The sequence below is a fragment of the Hipposideros armiger genome, unplaced genomic scaffold (genome assembly GCF_001890085.2).
Source record: "Hipposideros armiger isolate ML-2016 unplaced genomic scaffold, ASM189008v1 scaffold_360, whole genome shotgun sequence".
NCBI classification, from domain to species: Eukaryota; Metazoa; Chordata; class Mammalia; order Chiroptera; family Hipposideridae; genus Hipposideros; species Hipposideros armiger.
Window position 1 is genome coordinate 1,072,667 of NW_017731710.1, and position 23,418 is coordinate 1,096,084.

At 35.5% G+C, this 23,418-nt stretch overlaps 1 protein-coding gene across 3 annotated transcripts in view; it reads right to left on the reverse strand.

Annotated features, from left to right (window-relative positions):
* The window catches only part of AEBP2 (AE binding protein 2), a 69,527-nt gene that overhangs the window by 26,581 nt on the left and 19,528 nt on the right, over positions 1-23,418 (reverse strand). For all 3 annotated transcript variants that reach the window (XM_019661760.1, XM_019661759.1, XM_019661761.1), the window contains 3 exons: positions 22,701-22,908; positions 15,376-15,483; positions 2,139-2,325 (listed from right to left, as the gene is read on the reverse strand). In XM_019661760.1, the coding sequence (XP_019517305.1) occupies positions 2,139-2,325; positions 15,376-15,483; positions 22,701-22,908 (503 nt within the window). The remainder of the gene's footprint in view (positions 1-2,138; positions 2,326-15,375; positions 15,484-22,700; positions 22,909-23,418) is intronic.

Genomic DNA, 23,418 nt, shown 5'->3' on the forward strand with positions numbered 1-23,418 from the left:
CTCCTTCCCCAATTCCCCACCGCTGTTCCCTTCCCCCAATTCCTCAATAAAATCTTTAAAAAAGAAAATGCCTCATTAAGTCATAAAGCAGTTTATATTCATAAGCTCATACCACTTTTTAAAAAGACTCACAAACCTAGGGTAAGCAATCTTTTAGTGTGATCTCCACAAAGCTATATGTTGAAAATTTAATTTGCTAAGAACATTTTTAAAATTTCAATTTCCATCCCACTATTATAAATTGTGCTATTTTTATTCTTAATAAAAAAGTTGCTCAAACTAAAGATAAAGTTATTGTTTACAACTGTGGAGCTTACTAATACATGTAATTTTACAAATTCATCTGTAATTAAAATTAAATTTTACTGACAATAGAAGAAATGGCTTGGTTTCCTAGTGCAGCATATTCTGAATTATATGTAGCTGATTTACCTCATATTTTGATTTACTACTATAAGTGGATTTCCGTCTACCATGCATGGAGTTCTCGGAACATTTATGCGAGTCCACCACAGCTTTTGTGGGAGGATGATTTCACCAGTTGGCATACTCCATAAAACAACCTAGCGACCTCTTTTCTCATTGAATTTTGCCTCAGAAGGACAAAAGCAAAACACCACTTAGTAACAAACTAGCAGAACCCCCAAGACTAAGAATGCAATAATAATGGGAAATAAGTAAGAAACAAATATTTGACATTTATAGGAGAAAGAAGGCATGATTTTACCTAATGCTGAGAAATGAATCCCCTTCCTATTAATCTGTTACTGGAAAAAAGTATGTACTTTCTCCATGCTCTCCAAGTATGCTTTTTTCTGAGAAGGATAAGCACTTAAGAGAAAATAACAGTAACTCGGCCCTCTAAATCATTCATATCTATCACTCCTCATTCAAGATTCAAACACAGAAGTCATCGCCTAAATTAAATTCACAATAATGAAGAGAGTCCTCAAACCTCACTCTATGCATTCAGACCTCATACATGTTCTGTCCACTATTAAGTATCAAGAATACTAAACTTGAACAACAGTCTCCAAAGTAGGTGTGTTTCATGATCCATTAGAGTAAGGAACAAAAATGTCACTTCCTTTCATCTTGACATTTTTCAATATCCCTTCTTGGTAGTTGTATGTGTATTAGCAGTATTACCTGTATACACTGTATAAATACACACACTACAATTGGGTGTCCAAGCAGTTTTTTTAACTGAAGACTACATAAACAAAAGGAAAATGGATCCATAACCTAAATTCAGTAGCAAACTTTGAAATACAAATGTTTATTTCAACAAAGAAACTTAAGAGAGTTTAGGAAAGTTTTTCTTACTTGTGGTTCGTTTAATGTCCACTGTAGCTATGTAGTAACAAAACAATTTCAATGTTTTAGAGAGAAGCTTTATAATCTGAATTAGTTTTAGAGTCTTCTATACTTTAATCAAATCCCAAGAGAAAGGGTTAAGATACAAACTTTTTTGTTTCTAGTTGACCCTTGCAGTGGCCTCCCTTTTCAAGGACAGCTTCACTCAATCTTATGTCTTTATTCAGGATATATTAATTAGCCAGCTGACATAAAAACCAGGCACAGCGCTAGGCTCTGGGGTTTCAAAGTCAATTCCTGCAGCCAACATTTACAAGCCTTTGTCATATAATTGTGTGTATCCTAAATACAGAGAATACATCTCTTAATCTGGTAATTAAGAATGTAACAACTGTACATATGTGTTACAACAGACAGGCAGTTAAGCACTGAAACAGACTAAATAGCTTTGCTATTCACACACACCACTTTGGAACAGATAGGTTACTTAACTTTTACTTGATTTTTACCTTTAAACAAACTAAAAATTCTAAAATATTGTTAGAAACACCACACTGCCATACTTTAAATTTTAATTTAGAACATAATCAAAGTAGCCCTCAAAATCTAATTCTATACAGAGTCTGTATTCTAAGACCATATATACTTACACTCCGTTAGCTACTACAGATAAAATACCACTGAACTCTCACAGGTATCCTGTTTACTACTATTAACAAAAACAGATAAGCAGAGTTGAAGAAAGGCAAAAACTGAATTTGCATGAAAGCCCAAGATATAAACAAATGCATTATGATACCAATTCTCAGTGAACCACTTACGTAATGAGCGTCGTCTTTTGTTCTTTAATTTCCTCCTTTTGTTTATTCCAGCTTTAGAAGGAGATTCTTCTTTGGCCTTTGGCTGGCTAGAAACTTTTGAGGAGTTCTGCTGACTGAAGTGTGTGGGGACATGGCGAGCTAGCCCTCCCTGAGAAGCAAAGCTGGCATTGCAGCCACCGACAACACACTAAATGAAAATAAAAAAGATGTCAGGGATGCTGTGTAGGGAACAAGCAGAATGCGAATGAGGGATATTTCATATTTTCAGAAGTAAATCAGTAGCACTATAGAACTAATTCCAGAAACTAAGAACCGTTTCATTTTATAAGTTGCCCAAAGTAATACACATTAAGCAGTGAGTGGCAGAGCTGGAAAATAAAACTCAAGTTTCATGACTCCCCAGTTTACTGCTCTTCCCACTATCTGCAAGACGAAAATAGTGGGATCTTCTTCCCAGAAGAATCTGGTTTTGAATTAGTCACTTTTTAAAGAGGTAGAATAAGTTGTTTTTACATCAAAGAATTAGAGATCCTGGCATTTACTTGGATTCCTGGATTTTTAAAATTACTTTTATATTATAATATATGCTATTTCGAAACCTTCAGTAGCCTCCCTACTGTTCTAACAGATAGGAAAGAAATACAATAATACTGACTTAAACAATTAGATCTAGTCTCTCAGAGAAGACTTAGGCTCAGGGTTGGTCTTATGCAACTCTCTATTTCATTAAATGTTTCCCCTTTAGCCTGTACTTGTAAGACTGAGAAAACAAAAGGTGAATTACCCTAGTCAAGCTAGTGGATCTGCTATTTCAACAAAGAAAGCGGAATGTTTGGATATCACTACAATTATAATACACAAATTATACAAGTGTGTGATTTCTAGCTAGATCTTAGGAAAGAATATTTGCAGGTCTTATAACAAATGAGTGTTCATTGAAACAAACACCACTTCTAAGATGATCTCCAAACAGCAAAATCCATAGCTCGATTGCTGGTGCCTTTTCTATTAGTAACTTTATCCAGTTTACTTAGTTACTGAGTTAACAACCAAACTCCAGCCATGCAAATTTGTCATGTTTAAAACACCAGCTACTGGAGTGACCAGTTAGCTCAGTTGGTTTAGAGTGTTGTACTGACATCATCAAGATTACTGGTTCAATCCTCACATGAGCCTCTGGGAGCTGCACCTTCCCCACAAAAGTCAACTATGCCATTGTAATATGAAAGCAATATGTAACCAATGACCATGGCTGTTCCCCAATTAAATTAAAGGAAAAAAAAAACACACACACCATCTACTTCCACCACATTATTCCTAGGTGGTTCAACATATAGTAGTACATTAACTAGATAATACCACAAAAAAATTTACAGGCTCTTTCTTTCAATCCAGGCACCTCTATCATTTCAAACTTCTAAAAATACAATACAACCCTCTATTAGTAGAGATTGTAATTTTGTTCAGTCTCTCTAAAAATCTGCCCAAGTGAAAAGGAGCTCATCCTCCTCTGAGATCCTCACACTCACACTGCTTATCTAGTTACTTATCCCAACTCATCCTTTCCATGCACTGTGAAGACAGGAATATACATATACTACATACACACACACACACACACACACACCTCCATCCAGAAGCATCTTCTGTATCAGGGGTCGGCAAACTGTGGCTTGCGAGCCACATGCGGCTCTTTGGGTACGTTCCATCTCAAGAGTTTGCCAACCCCTGGAACAGTTAATCCTGTCCCTCACAACAATTTAAAATTTATTCAAGGGCCAGGCGAGTGGCTCGTTGGTTAAGAGTTGGCTTGGGAGCACAAGCTCTGAGCAGCAGGGCCACCAGTTCGGATCCCACATGGACCAGTCAGATGCTACGCCCTCTACAGCTAAGATCGTGAACAATAGCTCGACCTGCAGCTGGGCCACCGTCAGTCTTCGGCGATGGCGTAGGCTGCAGTGGGCTGCCGCAAGCCAGCGTGAGCGGCTGGCAGCCGGCATGAGCTTCCGTGAGCCACTGTGAGTGGCCATCCAATGGCCGGCGACCAATGTGCCTCAGCAGGGAAGAGCGCAATGATCACAATACCAACACGGGCCAGCGAGGCAACATCCTCTACAACTAGACTGAAGAACAAAAGGACAGCCAATTGTCTGTTCCCCTTCCCCAACACTGTTCCCTCCCCCAGTACCCCAATAAAATCTTTTTTAAAAATAAAATTTTAAAATTAAAAAAAAATTATTTGAGCCATAAATATATTTTTACATAATTACCATTATGTGAATAATATCTTTTAAAATTTTTATAAATGAAACTATGAGAGTTTTATTTTCATTTTCAATTTTTCAGAGCCACACGCTCAAGAACCGCAGTTTGCTGACCCCTGGAGGCTCTTCCGTCTCAAAAGTTTGCCGACCCCTGTTCTATATCATAGGTATATTTCTAAATATATCAGCAGAACTGAACTGCTTAGATTGTGATAAAACCAATGCTGGCTGAAACACTTCACAGCAAGCTCCTTCTATAGTACCATTAATAATTATTTTTTTTTATTCTGATATACAAGAGATGATTTTATGGGCTCTACTGGCACTCAGCATTGCAAATAAAAATCTTTGCCCATTCTAGGGTGCATACTAAGTTTAAAAGCAGAAAAATGATTCAAAATGTTAGTTCAAATACTCATCTATTCTCTACGTGCAGTAACATCGAACATTTTAGAAGTGTAAGGATGACTAAGATACAGTTCTCCCCTAAAAGTGTTTATATGTGATCAGCAGACATACATTCAGTGACAACTTCCAAGGACTATAGTCCGGGATAAGGCATAGAGTGTTATGGGAACCCTGAAAAGAAGCAAGTAGCCATATCCAGTACTTTAAAATTAATATTTCATTTATGAGCCAATCAAGTGTGGCCCTCAGAAAGCCTGCATGCAGAATATTCAGCTACAGGTTCTGACCACAGAAAGTTTAGCATTTAATGGTTATTGAATTCTTAGAGTTTAAAAACTTCCTACACATATTCTGAGTATCAAGAAAGAATGCTTTTACAGTTTCCATCTTCTGTAGATTACCACACTGCCAAAGAACACTGCCCACTACAGGAGCCACTAGCCAAATATTGTTACATACCACTTTAAGCAAGGCTACTATAACTAAGAAACCAAATTCTTAATTTTATTTAATTTTATTATTTACTGAGGTTAAATTCACATATCATACCACGTTAAAACTAAAATGTACAATTCAGTGATACATAGTGTAGTCACAATGTTGTATAACCATCAGCTCCATATCCTTGCCAACACTATTTTTCATTTATTTTATTAAAACTATCCTAGTAAGAAGTGGTATCTCATTGTGGTTTTTATTTGTATTTTCTTAATAACCATTTTAATTTTTAATTTAAAACACGATACCTACTAATTTAACTACTGAAAAACTTTTAAGTTCACAACAACTTAGGTATATGAATATGACTGCAACTGCAAATTTTGTGAAATCTAAATATAGATCAAGTGTTTAGCATCTGAACTGAGTGCTTTTAGTAGAATTAACCTAATGAGTTAGTTTTGCACTGTCCAAAACATTTCAGCCTTAGACACATAAGTGCTCAGCACTTGATATGTTAACTATAAAATACATGTCAAATTTGAAGATTTAGTACCAAAAAAGCAAAATATTTCAGCAATTTTGTATATTGATAAGATGCTGAAATAATAATATAATCAGTTGTATCAAAGAAATTAAATTATTTTCACCTGTTTCAATTAATTTAATGTAGCTCTGGAAATTTTATAATGACCTTTGGTTCTCACATATTTCTCACACAGTACTGCCATACAATAAGCCATACAATACTTATTTTTCTTACTTTCCAAGAAGATACCATCCCTGTATTTCCTAACACCTACTCTAAAAACATACATTAAATAAGCATCTTTGGTGGCCAATGTTTTAGGTATTTCAAAGAATATAAATAAGTCTTCACCTTTGGGTTCCCAGTTTAATATTGGTTATTCAAACAAATTTGTTGAAAATTCCACATATCAAATTTTAAAACAGTTACTTGACTACAATTAAAAGGCAGAGATGGGGCCGGCCCAGTGGCGCGATGGTTACGAACCTGCTTGGGACACCAGAGGGCCCCGGTTCGGATCCCACATATGAGGGCCAGTGACACTGCCCTCTACAGCTAAGATGCTGAACAACAGCTCAACCTGGAGCTGGCCTGCCATGAGTCACCGGCGACGGCGTGGGCTGCAGTCCCTGTGGCAGTGGATTGCCATGGGCTACCGTGTGTAGCCAGCAGCCAGCGTGAGCGGCCAGCAGCCGCAGTGAGCGGCCGTCCAGAAGCCGGCGACTGATCTGCCTTGCCAGAGAAGAGCGCAATGATGGTGCCAACTTGGGCCAGTGAAGCAACGTCCTCCACAACTAGATTGAAGAACAAAAATGACAGCAACTTGTCTGTTCCCCTTCCCCCAATTCCCCAGCACTGTTCCCATCCCCCCAGTTCCCCAAAAAAAATCTTTAAAAAAAAAAAAAAAAAAAGGCAGAGATGACCGTAACAGTTCAGATCAAAGCCCTCAAGTTTGAATTCAGAGGTATTCTGTGATATGATTTCACCGGAATTATCCTTAATTTAAGGGTCCCAGTAGGTTAGCAGATTCATTTTCTCCTGGGATCCCTAAAAACTAAAAAGAATAGGCCCTGGTAGCATGTAGAAATGATAGGACATATTGTAAGTTTATTTTAATTAGCAATGATTCAATGCTCTGAAAATAAAGTCAATAATAAGGATTCTAATGCAAAATTGTTTCATCTTTGATTTTGATCATCCATTAATCAAGAATCACAAATCTAAAAAAAGAACACAAATGTGCAATGAAAATTTAGAGGGAAAGGGTTCTTTTATTAAAAATATAGATGAATCACAATCACACACACTTCACGTTATACAAATTCTTTTACCCTAAAGGAGAAAATAATTTTAAGCGTCAACATTCCACTCGTTAAGTGTTTATCAGAGAACAGGTGAGAGATGAATCTGCTGTTGCCTCAAATGGCCTTAGTTATTATCTTCATTCCTCTTAACATGAGCATTTCATGGCGCTCAGTGTGATTGTAGAGTTCAAATACTCGGTTTTTCACCCACATATACAACAAAGACCCCTGAATTCAAGTCACCTCACACATGGTGTTCTGATGAATAAGCACCGTTTCAACAACTAGGAGAAAACTGTCTGTTGGACACTGAATGTTTTCAATGTGCTATCTCCCAAGCCCACTGAAACACTACCGATGTTGGCTACCACTGTGGTCAAGCAGCTGTTCTAAAATCTGAAACATGGAATTACTGTTTTCTTTTTTCCTAAACAGAGTTGTTCAAATGAAGAAATACTAAGACTGTCTTTGCTAGTAGACTGTCTTGTTCATATTTATATTCTCAGAAGTGCCATGACAATCTACAAGGGGCTATTGAAACATAAAGCAGAAAACACCAGTTTTAAAAGGTCTGGTGTATTTATTAACAGGTCATCTAAAAGAAAACAAAAGCTCCAGGAAGAAATACTGGTTTCTTAGTTTAACAAATATACCACAGTAACATGGGATGATCACATCAGGGGAAACAAACCGGGTGAAGGTACAGGGGGGGACTCTGTACTATCTCTGCAACTTTTCCACAAATCTGAAAATTTTCCTAGAACACCTAAGGTGAGAACTTTTAAGAGAAAAGAGCACTCTCAAACATGTCAAAGTCAGACAGAGAGAGGTCAGCAAAGCAAACTAGAAGGAGACACCAATGAGTTTGGGAGAAGGGGTAAAGGAGGATGAAGAACAGGCAAGCATGGTTATCAAGGAGGCCTAGAGAAGAAAGTGAAAGTTAGTAAAAATCCCATATGTAACATGCACATAGTAAATACAGCATAGATCTTTCTTCCCTTTCAAAGAGCATTGAACTGGTGACCAGATTTACCAGAGAAATGTTTAGTATCAGCTACTGTATCATTAGGTGAACTTTGTTAGATCATCTAATGATACATCACCTAATATATATAATAATGATATATCACCTAATGATATAGTAAGTGCTATTTATCTTATAAGGATCCCCCCGTAACAGAAATACCTTGTAGAACAGTTTCTTAAGCCTTGGTGCACATCAAATTCACCTCAAAGGTCTTTTTAAATAAAGCAATGGCTGGTAACATGCCCCAGACATTCTAATTTAATTGTTCACTGGTATAACTCAGGCAACAGGATTGGATACCCAGTGGTGGCACAGTTCATACAGTAAAGGAAAAGGAAGAACCTCTTGATTTGTACTGGCTCTCCAAATAGTATGACCCCTACCATTCTCCAACAGTGACCAATTAGTTTTTCTTCCTCTCTCTTTTTTTGGGGAGTGGGGGTGGGCAGGGAGGGAATCATTTTTTGTTTTTTTAGTATCATAATGAGCATTGCAAATTATTATCCTTATTTATACTCAAATTGTACTACCTTCAGTCAGTGGGAGCCTCCTAGAAAATTGGCTATCAAGGCTAGGGACACGGGAGCTTCAAACCCACAGACAAACCACAGAATACAAAATGACAAAGAAGAATTAAAGAAAGATAGAAGAACAGGGTATTTAAAGCTGCTCTTTATTTATTACATATAATGTTGAAAAGCAAAAGATTCTCATTAAAGTGTGTGAGTGTGTGTGTTGTGATGGATGTGAGGGAATTTTTTCACACTTGTATATACATATCAAATGACAATGTACACTTAAAATATCTTACAATTTTATTTCTCGTTACACCTCAATAAAGCTGAAAAACGGTAAAAGATTGTAAAATTATCAGTTATCAACTTCCTTTATACAACAGATCATAAAGGAACTGAAGGAAATTATTTCACGACTCATTACAGTGAATGATGTAATATTAGTATCACTCACTGTGTCCTGTAACAAATTACCAGAATTTGTCTGTATGTACAACTATAAGCCACCTTATAGTGAGGATATAATAGTTAAAGTCTGGTTTGATAAAATTTCTTTCCTCTTTATCAGTCTTTTAGGCTAGGTTCTTGGTTCCAAAACATCGAAAAAGATTGTCTCTTTCATATATCAGACTTGAAAGAAAGTCTACGAGTTTTAAGTACTACTCTACCACAGTGAGAAGTTAGTCAAATATGTCAATATTATGAATGGAGGTGATTATGTTGAGCTAAAGAGCACTAGCTACTGAGGAAAATTTACAATAGGTAAATTAACCCAAGACAATTAAATGACTATAATAAATACTGTGTTTGAAGGAAACAAATATCAGCGTAGGGAAGAAATATGGGGAGAAAGTAAAACAATTGAGTTTATCTGCAAAGTACAACTATTCACTTTTGAACATATACATACAAATTTATCCAGACAAAATACTTCCTCACTGGCAATAAAGAAAAAGGAAATCAAAACAATCACCAAACATGCTGTACATAACAGAAAATTTTTTATTTTCCCAGTTAAGTAAAATATTTCTAAGTGAGGTAGGGTTGAAACCACTTAGTTATGATAAAGCTTAATACCAGATAACTAACAAGAATCAAAATCACAATTACAAAAAGAGAAGACCAAGAGAATAGTTTAAAGAACCCCAAATCCTAGTACTATAAACACATGTAACGTTTTCCAAACCTTTAATAATTAAAATGTTTCACTATGTTTAACAAAATGACAGCTCACCTTCCTACAAACTCTAAATGTGCATACAAAGTAGGGGGGGGGAAGGGAGGGGAGGGAGATATAGAGATACAGACGTGTGGGGGGGGGTGGATGGGTGTGTGTGTATTACAAAGTGAACATTGGATTACTCAGGGATAATCTTTGCATTTTAATTATCAGAGATAAATATTATTAAAACCCTTGGCAGGGGCCGGCCAAGTGACTCAGTTAAGAGCACGAGCTCTGCGCAACAGGGTTGCCGGTTCAATTTCCACATGGGCCAGTGAGCTACGCCCAGGCTGAGGTGCCACTGAGCTGCCAACAGGTGCCAGGATGGCTAGGCTGGTGAGAGCACGTGCTCCTAACAACAAGGTTGCTGGTTTGACTCCCGCATGGGATGGTGGGCTATGCCCACCCGCAACTAAGATTGAACACGGCAACCTTGCGCTGAGCTGCTGATGGGCGGCCGGATGGCGAGACTTTGGAACCCTCCACAACTAAGATTAAAGGACAACAACTGGGCTGTTCCCCTTCCCCAATTCCCCAACATTGTTCCCCTTCCCCAGTTCCCCAATAAAATCTTAAAAAAAAAACCTTGACAAAGAAACTATATTTGCATTTTAGGAGTATGATTTTACAAAACTAAAATTTCATAATGAGCTGACATGACCAATTATTTTCATGACACGCTCTGTCTTTTTATTATCCAGCATTAAGGCAAATAAATTTAGGGACCATAAAATTAGGCTTAAACCTCAATGATATACGTGTGGTTGTCCTTCCCCATATCAGGTTGATTAGGTCTTACTGACTCCCAGTTTCTAGCATTTGCTATTGCCAACACTCTAATGAGACTCTTACCCATTAAGATCTTTAAACAGTTACCCCAGAAGCCACACAAGTAAAAACTGATAGATTCAATACATAAAATCTGTATTAGATGAGCATCAAAATAATGATAGTATAGGGCCCGCCGAGTGGCTCAGTTGGTTAAGAGCTCGCGCACGAGTGCAAGCTCTGAGCAACAGCGATTCGATGCCCGGCCCGAGCTTAGTTGCCACTGAGATGCCAACAGGTGGCAGAATGGCCAGCTAAAATAAATAAATAAATAAATAATGATAGTATAATACTATGAATTAAGAAAAAGCCTTGTTGGCTGTGAACTTCTAAGGTCTGTCACAGACAGGCAGCACTGGGTATTTACACCAGCCCTTCCTTTCCCTAGTCTCCACTCCTTTTCTTTATTTAGGCTTTAGTATAAAGAGTAACTTTAAATATTTTTAGTAAAGACAGTACACATTTTTTAAAACCTTTAATATGACTTTATCAAGTATCCCCCACAGTGCAGCCACACTGTTTTTTTTTAAAGACATGAATAATACTGAACTCTTTGGCAAATGCTTGAAGCATACTGTAAATATAAAAGGCAAAAAACTGCAATGCCAACTCCGTAGAATAATCAAACTCCAGACTAATACAGTTAAGAGAGAGCAACATTAAGCCAAAGACAATATACAATACATAAATTTGCACAGAAGTTGTTCTGCATTATAAATTACTGGGAGATATAAGTGGTTAAGGACACAGAAGTCAAATTCATACTGCCTCTCAAGTTCTCAACGTGCCACTAGCTGCCATTAAACCTTAGAAAATATTTAATCTCTTCTTATATCAGTTTCCTCATCTATAAAATGAGGGCAACAACAGTAATTACCTCAAAGAATTATTGTAAGGACTAGTTACAATATGTAATGCAATAAAATGTGTGTAATATGCAAGGCACAAAGCAGCATTATTCAAGCCTTTTGCTAATCATGATTATTTCTGACCCCTACACTTCGCCTTGTTCATTACACAACAAATACTAAACAATCTACATGAGAAACTTTTTGCAACCAATTGCTTTTACATTTAATTTCTAGATATTTCAAGTTTACTAGTCAGCAGCATTTAAAATATTTTCATATTGCCACCATCAAGTATCACCTAAATATATGAAATTACATGCTATTCCCTAAATAGACTACTTATTCTATTCTTTTATGCTTTCTCTCAAAAGCACATATTTCCTATAATTAGTGGTGGTGATGGTTGCACAACCTTGTGATACACTAATAACTATTGAATAGTACAGTTTGTAAATTTCATGGCATGTAAATTGCATTAAAAAAATACACACACACACACACACACACACACACACACACACACACACACACACACACACACACACACACACACCCTGAAATGATCCCATCACAAGACAAAACCCTTAGCTCTTCTGTAAGACTGTCTCATCTTCATATACTAAGAATGGGCACAGATTTTGTTAAAAAAAATTAAAAAGCACTAATCATTAAAAAAATTAGATTTCACTAAAATTAAAAACCATTCTTCAAAAGATTCCATTAGGGGGCCAGCCAAGTGGCTCGTTGCTTAAGAGTTGGCTTGAGCTCTGAGCAGCAGGGCCGCCAGTTCAGATTCCACATGGGCCAGTGACGCTGCACCCTCTACAGCTAAGATGGTGAACAACAGCTCGACCTGGAGCTGGGCTGCCGTGAGTCGCCAGCGACAGCGTAGGCTGCCACGGGGCTGCAGTGGGCTGCCATAAGCCACCGTGAGTGGCTGGCAGCCAGTGTGAGCTGCCATGAGCCACTGTGAGCGGCCGTCCAATGGTCAGCAACCAATCTGCCTCAGCCAGGAAGAGCGCAATGATCACAATACCAACATGGGCCAGTGAAGCAATGTCCTCCACACTAGACTGAAGAACAAAAGGGCAGCAACTTGTCTGTTCCCCTTCCCCCAATTCCCCAACACTGTTCCCTCCTCCAATTCCCCAATAAAATCTTTAAAAAAATAAAAAAGATTCCATTAGGAAAGGTAAAAAGGATAACCAAAAACAGACTGTAAAGGTATTTACAATACATATATATCTGACAAAGGAACTGTTTCCAAAATATATTTAAAAATTATACAATAATAAAAGACAAACTATTCAAATAAAATAAGAGAAGGCTTGAATAGGCACTTCATCAAAATAGGAAAATCAAACAGCCACAAGCACACGAAAATGTGCTCAGCATCATTACTCACCAGGGAAATAAAAATTAAATCCACAGTGAGGTACCAATACACATTCACCAGAATGGCTAAAATTAACAAGACTGACAACTAAAACTCTCATTTGCTGCTGTTGGGTATGTAAAATGATACAGCCAATTTGGAAAAGAGTTTGGTAGTTTCTAAAAGGTAAAAATGCCCTGTTCTATGACACAGAATTGCACTCAAAGGCATACAGCCAAGAGAAACGCATGTATGTGTGCAATCGGAGGATATGGAGAAGAACATGCTAGGGCAGCCTGATTAATAATTGCCCAAGAAAACCCAAATGACACTGGCATTAGAATGAATTAACTATGGTTTATTTGTACAATCAAATACGTGGCAATTTAAAAAAAGATTACCGGTACATACAACAATAAAGAAAAATTTCACTGCTATTTTGTTGAGTGAAAAAAGCCAGACACAAGACATACAACTAACCCAGGATGATGGAAATTATAATATGGCCTGGGGAGAGGAGAAGAGGAAAGGAGAAGTATAGACTGGAAAGGCACATTAGGAAACTTTGTTTTACTGAAAATATTCTTCATCAGAGCAGTAGTTACATAAGGTGCATACATACACATATGAAACAAATCTTTAAACTGTTGAACACTTCAGTGTATTTTAGGCACTTTATTGTATATTATGTTATGTTCAATAACTAAAAAATAGTTTTCAAAACCATAAGAGACTTGCCTCAAATATCATGACCTCATCACCTGCTCCTATCCAGAGACAACTCCCACTCAACTCCCAGCCTCAATTATAGTACAGTGACCCTTGCACAACAGGAGTTTGAACTGCACAGGTCCACTTACACGTGGATATTTTTCAATAGTCAGCCCTCCATGTCTGTGGGTTATGCATCCATGGATTCAACCAACCGCAGATTGAAAACAGTATTTTCGATCCACAGTTGGAAATCCATGGATGTGGCCGCAAAGGGTCGGGTCAACTGTATGCATGCTCTACGCCATTTTACATAAGGCACTTGAGCATCCATGGATTTTAGTATCCTTGGGAGTCCCAAAACCAATCCCCCAGAAATATTAAGGGCCGACTGTAGTTCAGTTTTTGGGGAGTCAAGTTATACACACATTTTCTATAAAATTAAAACTGCTCTAAAATAAAAAACATATTTTAAAAAGCAAAATACAAAAACAAAAAAGGGGAAAAAAACAAAACAAAAAGGCACAGACAGTATATAGTTTACTAGATTCCGTGTAAGAAAAGGAATAAGAATGAGACTACATATTTATCTGCTTGTGGTTTCATACAGAAATACTAGAAGAATTCACTAGAAACTAATAACAGTGGTTATCTTATTTGGGAGAGTATAAGAAAGGGAGCAAGATTTCTCAATGTAAATTACTTCTTTATATTTTTAAAGAACTTGTTAAAGATTGTCTTTTCAAAAAAATTTAGGTGATTTTTAAAAGCAACTCCACAAGAATCACCTCCTCTAGAAAACTGATGCTTGCTAGTTGGGAGGGGGGTGGGAATGAGAGAGAAGGGGAAGGGATTAGAACAACAAAAATAGGTAACTACAATATTGCAACAGGGATATGAAAGACAGTTCAGGGAATATAATAATGTTGCAAATATTTTGTAGGGTGTCAGATGGTCACGTCTTGTTAGGGAGACCACTTCATGGATGGGGTACAGATTTTATCACTGCACTGTACACCTGAAGCTGATGTTATATAATACTGTATGTCAACTATAATTGAATATATATATAGTCACAGGATGTGGAGGAAAAAAAAAGAATTACCTCCTCTAATGAAATCCGAGGGAAGTTTCTGGCACAGTATTTACTTACCAGTAAATAGCATGGGTTTAACAACTATTAAACTTCTTTAAACACAAATTTTTAATATCTATGGTATATGCCCTCCATAATTACCAAAATATTTTTTTTAATTTTTAATAAAGATACAAATGGATAATGCTTTTTATTAAAACTTGCTCTTTATACAGACTTCCCTGAATATATCTATTGGACACAGTAATTTACAACTAAACTCAGTATTATGACTTCAAAATTGAGTGAAAGGAATTAAGTCCCTTAATGTTCTACAATTTCATTTTGTCATATAATCAGTGTTTGCTAATGAAAAGGCTGAATCTACGACAGTGGGAAAACATAATTAAAACACCAGGCATTAACAGCAACCAATTTTATAGACATGCATTCAAGTTGTTGGTCTGTCCACTACTTAAGACCCTTCCCTCAAAGAGACTTTTGTTCTCCAAATTTTAAAAATTGGATTAAATTACCTTTCTCCCACTATTTTTTAAATTCCATGCATCTACTGAAATGTTAAAACAAATGGTTCTTTTATAATTTTTTACAATGGCAAAAGTATGTCATTAAGAATTGCCAACTTAAGTTGAAGTTAAAAAGAAAAAATATTCACATGCATGTACTTACCTTGAAAGGTTTGTCTCCACTGTGTGTCAGCATATGCCTCTGTAACCAACTCTGACTGGTTGACGGAGTGTTATATACTTTACAACCTTTCCATAAGCAAACAAACACCTGTTAAAAGAAGAGCCATAATAATTTTCATCACTTATTTCAACAAATAATTTTATTCCTTGTAAGCTCAAATGAACATGTTGAAAGTCTTCAATTGGCAAAAAGAGCCATTTAATGTATGAGTTAATCAAATGCTTAAAGTAGTTAAACTTTTGGAACATCCATTATGGGAGGCACAGTATTAACCCTTCCCCCTTAAGGCTGCTGTCCATTCCCTCAATAAGGAAGTGACACACCAATCTCAAAGAGCTGCTCAGAAGAAAATATACAAAATATTAACAATACATCCCTAGGAACTAGGATTATGGACATTTTGTATTTACTATAAGAAGGAATAAGCATGTATTAATTTAATTAACAGGGGAATATAATGGTATAAACAATGAAAATAAAACAGTCAAATGTTAATCAGTGGATAGTGACACTTTCATTTTCGAAGAATGAGAAATTATCAAATTACAATTTTTTTGCTCTTGAATTCCTATTCTCACATACATACTATTTATTCTTACATTGTTCTACTCATTAAAAATGTTTTCAATTATCTTGATTAGAAAGCAAAATCTAATACAAAATGTCAAATTAATACAGTTGCAAAAGTAATGGGCATGAGCTCCTCTATCATAACAGATCTACAATCTTGGGTTCAGGCAACTGAGTATGACTGGGTTTGGAAAAGTACAAATCTAGCAACTAACAATCTAATCTAATCTTTATCTTCCTACCAGTGTGATCAATTTTCTAACTGATTATAGTTCCATCAAACTGTACACTGAAACTGTTACCCAACATCAGTAAAAGAAATATGAATCTACTGGAATTATCAACTTCAAAGTGCCATTTCTAGGCTCTGTTCCTTTCTAAGGTAAGAACAATTATAAATAGAGCCACACTTTGAAGACTATCATATACTACACATATGCACCTGAAACTAAAAAAGTACTACATACAGAACAGAACGAACATACGTCCACACAAAACTGAACAATTATTGAAGTCAGTTTAAAATAATTCTTTTTTAAAGCTAGAAAAATCGACAGTCTAAAGTAACTGAGATCAATTTTTATTCAAAACCAAAACCATTTTACATCAGATAGGCCTAGCCAGGCAACAGTGCTATTGCTGTTTGATGTTAACTGTTTAAGAGAAAGTTATTGCATATCCTGATTCCATAACAGATTTGCTAGTTTTTTTTAGTTAAGCAGAAATAGAAGTCATAACACTTCCTCTTTCATACTTACAATTTCTGACTCTAGTACATATTTATAAAATGATTCCTGAAATTCCAAAAGCTATTTTTCAAATGAATCCACAAAAAATAAAAATAAAAAAACCTAAAGCTACACCTGTATGTTGTGAAATTATTTCAATAAAGTTTGACCATCATATGCAGATTATCAGTGCTATCAATTTCCTGGCTCAAGACTCCTAGACTCAGTCTTAAATTTTCAATCCTAGTAATAAAGACGAATCAGAGCTTCAAGTAAAATTCTCGTAAGTCATGCCCCATAAACAGAAAGGCCTTAACCCTCCGTCGGGCACAACAGATCTCACAGATTCATTGCACACAAATTTTCAAATTATCTAACAGTTAAGTATCATGACTCATCTACCTTAACCTATTGCTACCATAACCTCTACCGTAACCTATCACTAGTCATGTCTGTGACTTACTATAAACGTATTTCATATTTGAAAATTTGTGTGCAATGAATCTGTGAGATCAGTTGCGCCCGATGGGGGGGTTAAAGCAAATATGTGGAAACAAAATTGACATAATTTATATAACAACTTTTGTAACAGTGAAAAATTCTGTTATGTAACTCTAATGCTGAGTTACTCTCAAAAAAAAAAAAAATCAGATACTTAAGCATTGCCCCTAACATTACCCAACCACTACATTTGAGAGAAACAACAAATTTGTGACTCCTAATGTTTTTCCTACGAATAAATACAAATATGGAAGCAATGGCAAACCCTGTAATTCCAGCAGATAATAATTAGCCTTAATTATGAGTAGGTATGGTCTAGGCTCTAAATCAGCAGTTCTCAACCTTCCTAATGCCGCGACCCCTTAATACATGCTGTGGTGACCCCCAACCATAAAATCATTTTCGTTGCTACTCTGTAACTGTAATTTTGCTACTGTTATGAATTGTAATGTAAATATCTTTTTGTTTTCCAATGGTCTTAGGCGACCCAGTCCTGTGAAAGGGTCGTTCGACCCCCAAAGGGGTCACGACCCACTGGTTAAGAACCGCTGCTCTAGATGGAATAATGTCTAGTAACACTATTAGGGCAACACAAGGATAGTATTGATTCACAAAACAGGCACTAAAAATTCACATCAAGAATCCACAAAAACCAAAATTTTTTAAAAGCTGAATTTCCTTTCCTAATTCATATCAGAAAAACCCTTTGATAAAACAGTCCAAAATCTGACAAAAGGATCTTTCTTCAAACCTGAGTCTTTTTAGATGAACAGTATGCAAAAACATTTTTATACCCTATTTTTAGAAATTTTCTCATTGTAAAAATTAACACTGAAAACCAAACTCCATAGGAATTAGTCAAATATGAAAGAAATTATTCAAAAAATAAAACCTCTCATGGTTCCTCTATATTATCTTAAAATAAATTAAGATTTAGCTATGTTAATTAGAATACTGAGGCAGAGATTCACAGTCCAGTCTCTCATGATAGACAGATTTATGTTATATTAGCTTGTATTAAATGTAACAGAAATAGAACAAAAGTAAATGACCTGAACTCTATCCAGCTCTTTCACATTTTGAAGCTATGTAATCTTGAAAAAATCACTCATTTATATCTCTATTTCCTTTCTCATCAAAGAGACAATATAAGAACACTTCTGATAATTCCAAAACACGATGAAAAATGTAACATGGTATATTCTCTCTGAAAGACTAGTTAACATAAAAACTGTGTTTACATTAGACACTGGAGGTTTCTTCTCAAAATAACTTCTGCCATTGTCAAAGAAAAAAGGAAAATGCCACACAGCCATTAAGAGTATTTTTGGACTACCAAAGAATCCTCAAATTTATAATAACCTAACGTATAAGACGTACAGGTCTGCATTTTCAATGTTAGCGGAGGTTTGGGCTTTCTGTTGAGAACTCCTTTAGAACTCATTACTATCAGAATAGGTTGGTTTTACCAAGGATCTCCTCCAAAATGCCCCCAAATGAAGAAAGCTGGTAAAAATCTGGGAATCAAGGGTAGTCTCCGTCTCCTTCACTTTGGTCAATTTCCTTGAATAAAAGTATCAGTGTTCTTTATCAGACTGTATGCACGGCCTACACCTACAACGGCTTGTGTGACAATACAAAGGTAAATGCACTTTAACTTATCTGGTCACTAACATCTCACACTCGAAATGTGCAAATGAATCCGTCAAAATTTTCTGTCATTATAAAATTCACTGCTCAGGAATATAGTGCAATCTGACAGAGCCTACATACGCATAAGGCAAATTCAGCGATTATTAGTGAAGTAAATTAAAATCAACCAAATATATTCTAAATACAGAGCTGGCAAGCAGTATAATTTATATGCCCAAAGGGGAAAAAGCCTAGTTTTACTAAAAAATTAGATTCCATAAGTACTAAGAGATACACCATTTAAAGGCAGGAAGAGGTTGGACGAATGATTTCATGGTTCCTTTAAGTGCTAACATTTCTCAGAAAAAAACTCAGCTCATCCTTTTAAAAAATGTGAATATACAAAAGAGAAGCAAAATATTTTTTATATCTAATTACTTTGTCTCAAATCAGGTAGCTCTTTCAAGATCTGTCCAAAATAAGGTATAATTTTGTATTCTATTATTTTTAGCCACATTAAGTATATTAACATTTCCAATTTCCTCTGTTAAAAGATATTTAATAAAACAGAGGACAAGAACGTTTAATAAACAAATTACAAGAATAAAATATTTTTCATTTATTATAGAAGATATGACCAATTCCATACTGTGTTCAAGAGATACCAGATTGGCAATCAAAATGCAGTGACCTTCTAAGATTGATTTCACTCCTAGCAGCAACCTGATTTAACCATGGAAGTCTACAAGTGTCATTTTACAGAACATAAAGGAAACGGGCCCCATACAAGTCTTCGAATAATATCCCATCATTATCCCCTGGCAAAAATCTCCCTCTGGCCTTCTCCCCTCAAACATACCAAGGGACATATACAAAGGTAAACTTAATAAAATGACATGTATAAAATAACTCCTGCATCAAGAAACATGAACAAATTTCTTTCTGGCAACTAGCTTAAAAGTAAGAAATAGTTAAAACAGAAAAGAACAGAAGACTAATGGATCTTATTGAACCACTGAAATCCTATAAGATAAAGTTCCCCCAACTACCAAAACACAGGTGTATATTAAGAGGACACATTGGGATTTGAAATCTGATTAAATAGCTCAGTCTAGTTTTTGAAAACCAGTCAGGCACAAAATATATGGATCCAACAACACAATTCTATTATGCTTAACAAAGAAGATTAATTTTTTTGCCTATTTTTATTTTTTAAACAGGATAAAGCCCTCTCATGATTCTTTTTTAAAAGATTATATTCATAATTTGGTATTTAAATGCTTAGTATAACTTTTAATGCAGAGTTAAATATCCACACACTTTGACATATGAAAAGGTCAAGAAAATGTAAATTACACCTGACTTCAGCTTACAAGTGTAATTAAAGTCTACGTGAGATAACATAGATTAAAGGGGGGGAAAGAAGTTTCTAAGCTGTTATATGACGGTTTTGTTTTCCCCAGGGTGAAGATTAGCATGGGATGAGAAAAAGAACAGGAATCAATAGTAGTATTTAAATCTTGTTAACTTACTACTCCAGTAAAATTGTCATCTTTCAATAATTAGAAGCATCAAGTCCTCTAGAGTTACAAACTTTTTTCTCATTTCTTTCTGTTCCATTATGACAGTTTAACACTTAGGGTAGAAAAAATAAATATCTAAAAAGAAAAGTTATGTCATCAAAATCAGCTGTTTTCCACTTATATGTGGTATCTAGAATAGTCAGATTTATATAGACAAAAAGTAGAATTGCAGTTACCAGAGGCTGATGGCAGGGAGGAAAAGGGAGACATTGTTTAACGGGTACAGATTCCAGTTTTAGAGAATGAAAAAAGTTCTGGAGGTGGGTAGTGGTGATGGTTGCACAACAATGTAAATGTAACTAATGACACTGAACTGTACACTTAAAAACAGTTAAAATGATTTTAAGTTTCCTTCAAAGAGGCCATTTAAAAAAAAAATCAGATGTTCCAACCAACAACTATTCTATTTTAAAGCATAAAACCAGATGAGGATCTCATATCTTATATACTAGTATCAGGTTTTCAAACTCTCATTCATACTTTCATTCTGAAGACTATAACAATGACTGGTATATAGAAATAACTGGAATTATTTTCTACATTTCTCCAATACTTTATACTTGTAGGTTAGCAATTAATGTTCTTCAAAAACGAGGACTCCTTTCTGTGCTCAAAATAACATTACTCTTAAAATTAGCCAGAGAATCATATTATTTGTATTTGTAATAAAGTAATTTTATGAATAAGTTCAATAAATGACATGGAGGTGTTCATTTCAACAATTTATAATTATTGAAGAAATACTAAGACTTCATGCATAGCTGTGTAATATCAATAAGGTACATGTAGTTGCAGTGATTACATGATACATTAAGTCTGTAATTCCATTTTTCTACAAACCTGTAAAGGGCTAAAAATATTCCCACAAGGCTATGTGCCAACTCATCGAGTAGGATCCAAGATAAGGAATGTGAAACTCTCCCACACTACTAAGAGAAGCCCAGAGATCTTCTACATAGCTCGTGATCCTATACAGTTGCTAAGTCAAGTGACTAAAAAGCATCATGCCATGGCTCATGTCACCTTAGTGATATACAGTACCAAATGACATCAAGCACTGGCTCACAAAAAGCAACTCTGTAATGACTAGGAAACCAGCTTAGCTAAGATGGTTCACACTAAAAATCTGTTATACATGAGGGGAGAAAAAACACTGTTACCAAAATTGCCTAACCACTGGGCTAGGTTATGCAGTGAAAGTACCATATGATAGATACAGTTCATTAATACTACGTCTAGTGCCTACTGTACACCATATACATAATATTAAATCTAATGAAACAAATGTTTACTTATCAAGCTTGAATAATCCAAAGACGGCTGGCACATTATAACACATTGTGACAACAGCAAATATTTCCTAAATTTCAAATGCAATATCACAGGTTAAAATGTTAGGGGTGTTCATACATGGTTGTGAGTTTTTTTTAAAAATTAATAATATAACCTAATTATCAATACAACCTTTAGAAACAGTTGTCTACTCATTTAAATCCTGATGATTTTAACCATTTTAGTATTAGTATATCTCAACAGTGATGGCAGGGTGATGGGAAATATGTGGCCTAATAAATTATCTGTACTCACAATGTGACATCAATTTCTGGAAAACATACTAAATGTGGTAACTATTCAAGACAAAACTAGATAAAGTTGAAGAAATAATATTATAAATAATATTTTGTCTCATTACACTTTGATTCAATTCATTTGCTTAACTCTTTATTCACTATCTAATAAAAATTATATGAACTGACACAATTAAATGTGTCCTGAAAGAGCATATGTCAGTACTGACTAATCAGAACTTAACTCTGACAAGACCTGAGAAAGATGATCAAGTCTCACTCGCAAAAATAAGTGCGGGTTGTCATTCAATAGGATTGTATATACTAATCCTGGTACCAAGCCTTCAGTTAATTTCAGCATCAGGGATAATTCAGGACCACTCTAACAACAGAAATCCTGAACAGTGCCAATTCCTAAATGTCCTCAATTCAAAATATCAGAACCTTGGAATACACTGTATTCATTTATAATATTCCCACTATAGTATTTTAGAAAGTCTAATTTCTTCAAAGTAATATACCTAAGAGCAAATTAAAATCCAACACATATGTTCTATTTAGTATGTGGGAAGTAAATAAAAAAATAAAAAACATTTGAAAAAATAAAGCCTGTGTAAAAACAATCCCAAATTACTTCAAGAGGAAAAAAAGCCTAACTAGCAATTATAAATTAATAAAACTAATGAAAACAGGGAGTAAAAAAAAGAAATGACAAAACCAACCCCTCCTCGCTGACCATCTACATGTATGGAACGGATGTGATCTGCCAGATCTGGACTAGAGTTGAAGCAAGCCTGGCACTGGTCCCAACAACAATTATAGGCAATATTTTTGCTTGAAGAAGTAGTGCTTCCTTGTCCATTCATCATTGCTGGAGTTGAACGCCCACTGGAAATTGTGCTGTCTACATCCATTATAGTACTGCTTATGCTACAAAAGAAGAAAAAAGGCTATGTTATTCCTAGAAATTCAACTAACATGAATATGATATTATAAATATTTAATTAAGATTACCACTCGACATTTTGCTCCATACAAAGCATACTGCCCGTATTTTCCATTACAAAACAACACTGCTTTGAAATTATTTAGTTGGCAATAAAGAGTAAATCAAAGCAAAAAAAAAAAATGCTAGTACCTCAAAACCAGATATATATGGGATAATTTAAGTAGCTTTTAGCAGATATGAACTCCCCAATACTATATGCTACAGAAAACCACACACACACACACACACACACACACACACACACACACACACGAAGCTCAAACATTTCATCTCTTCCATAGTTCTAAGAAGCACGAAAAAGTAATAGTTTCCAGCTGTAAAAAAATTCAGAATCAGAAATTATCTTTACAGTTTTGCAAATCACTTGTTGACCCAAAATCTTTTCTTCTCACGTATCTGAGAATACAACTGCCATCACATCCTACCTCTTT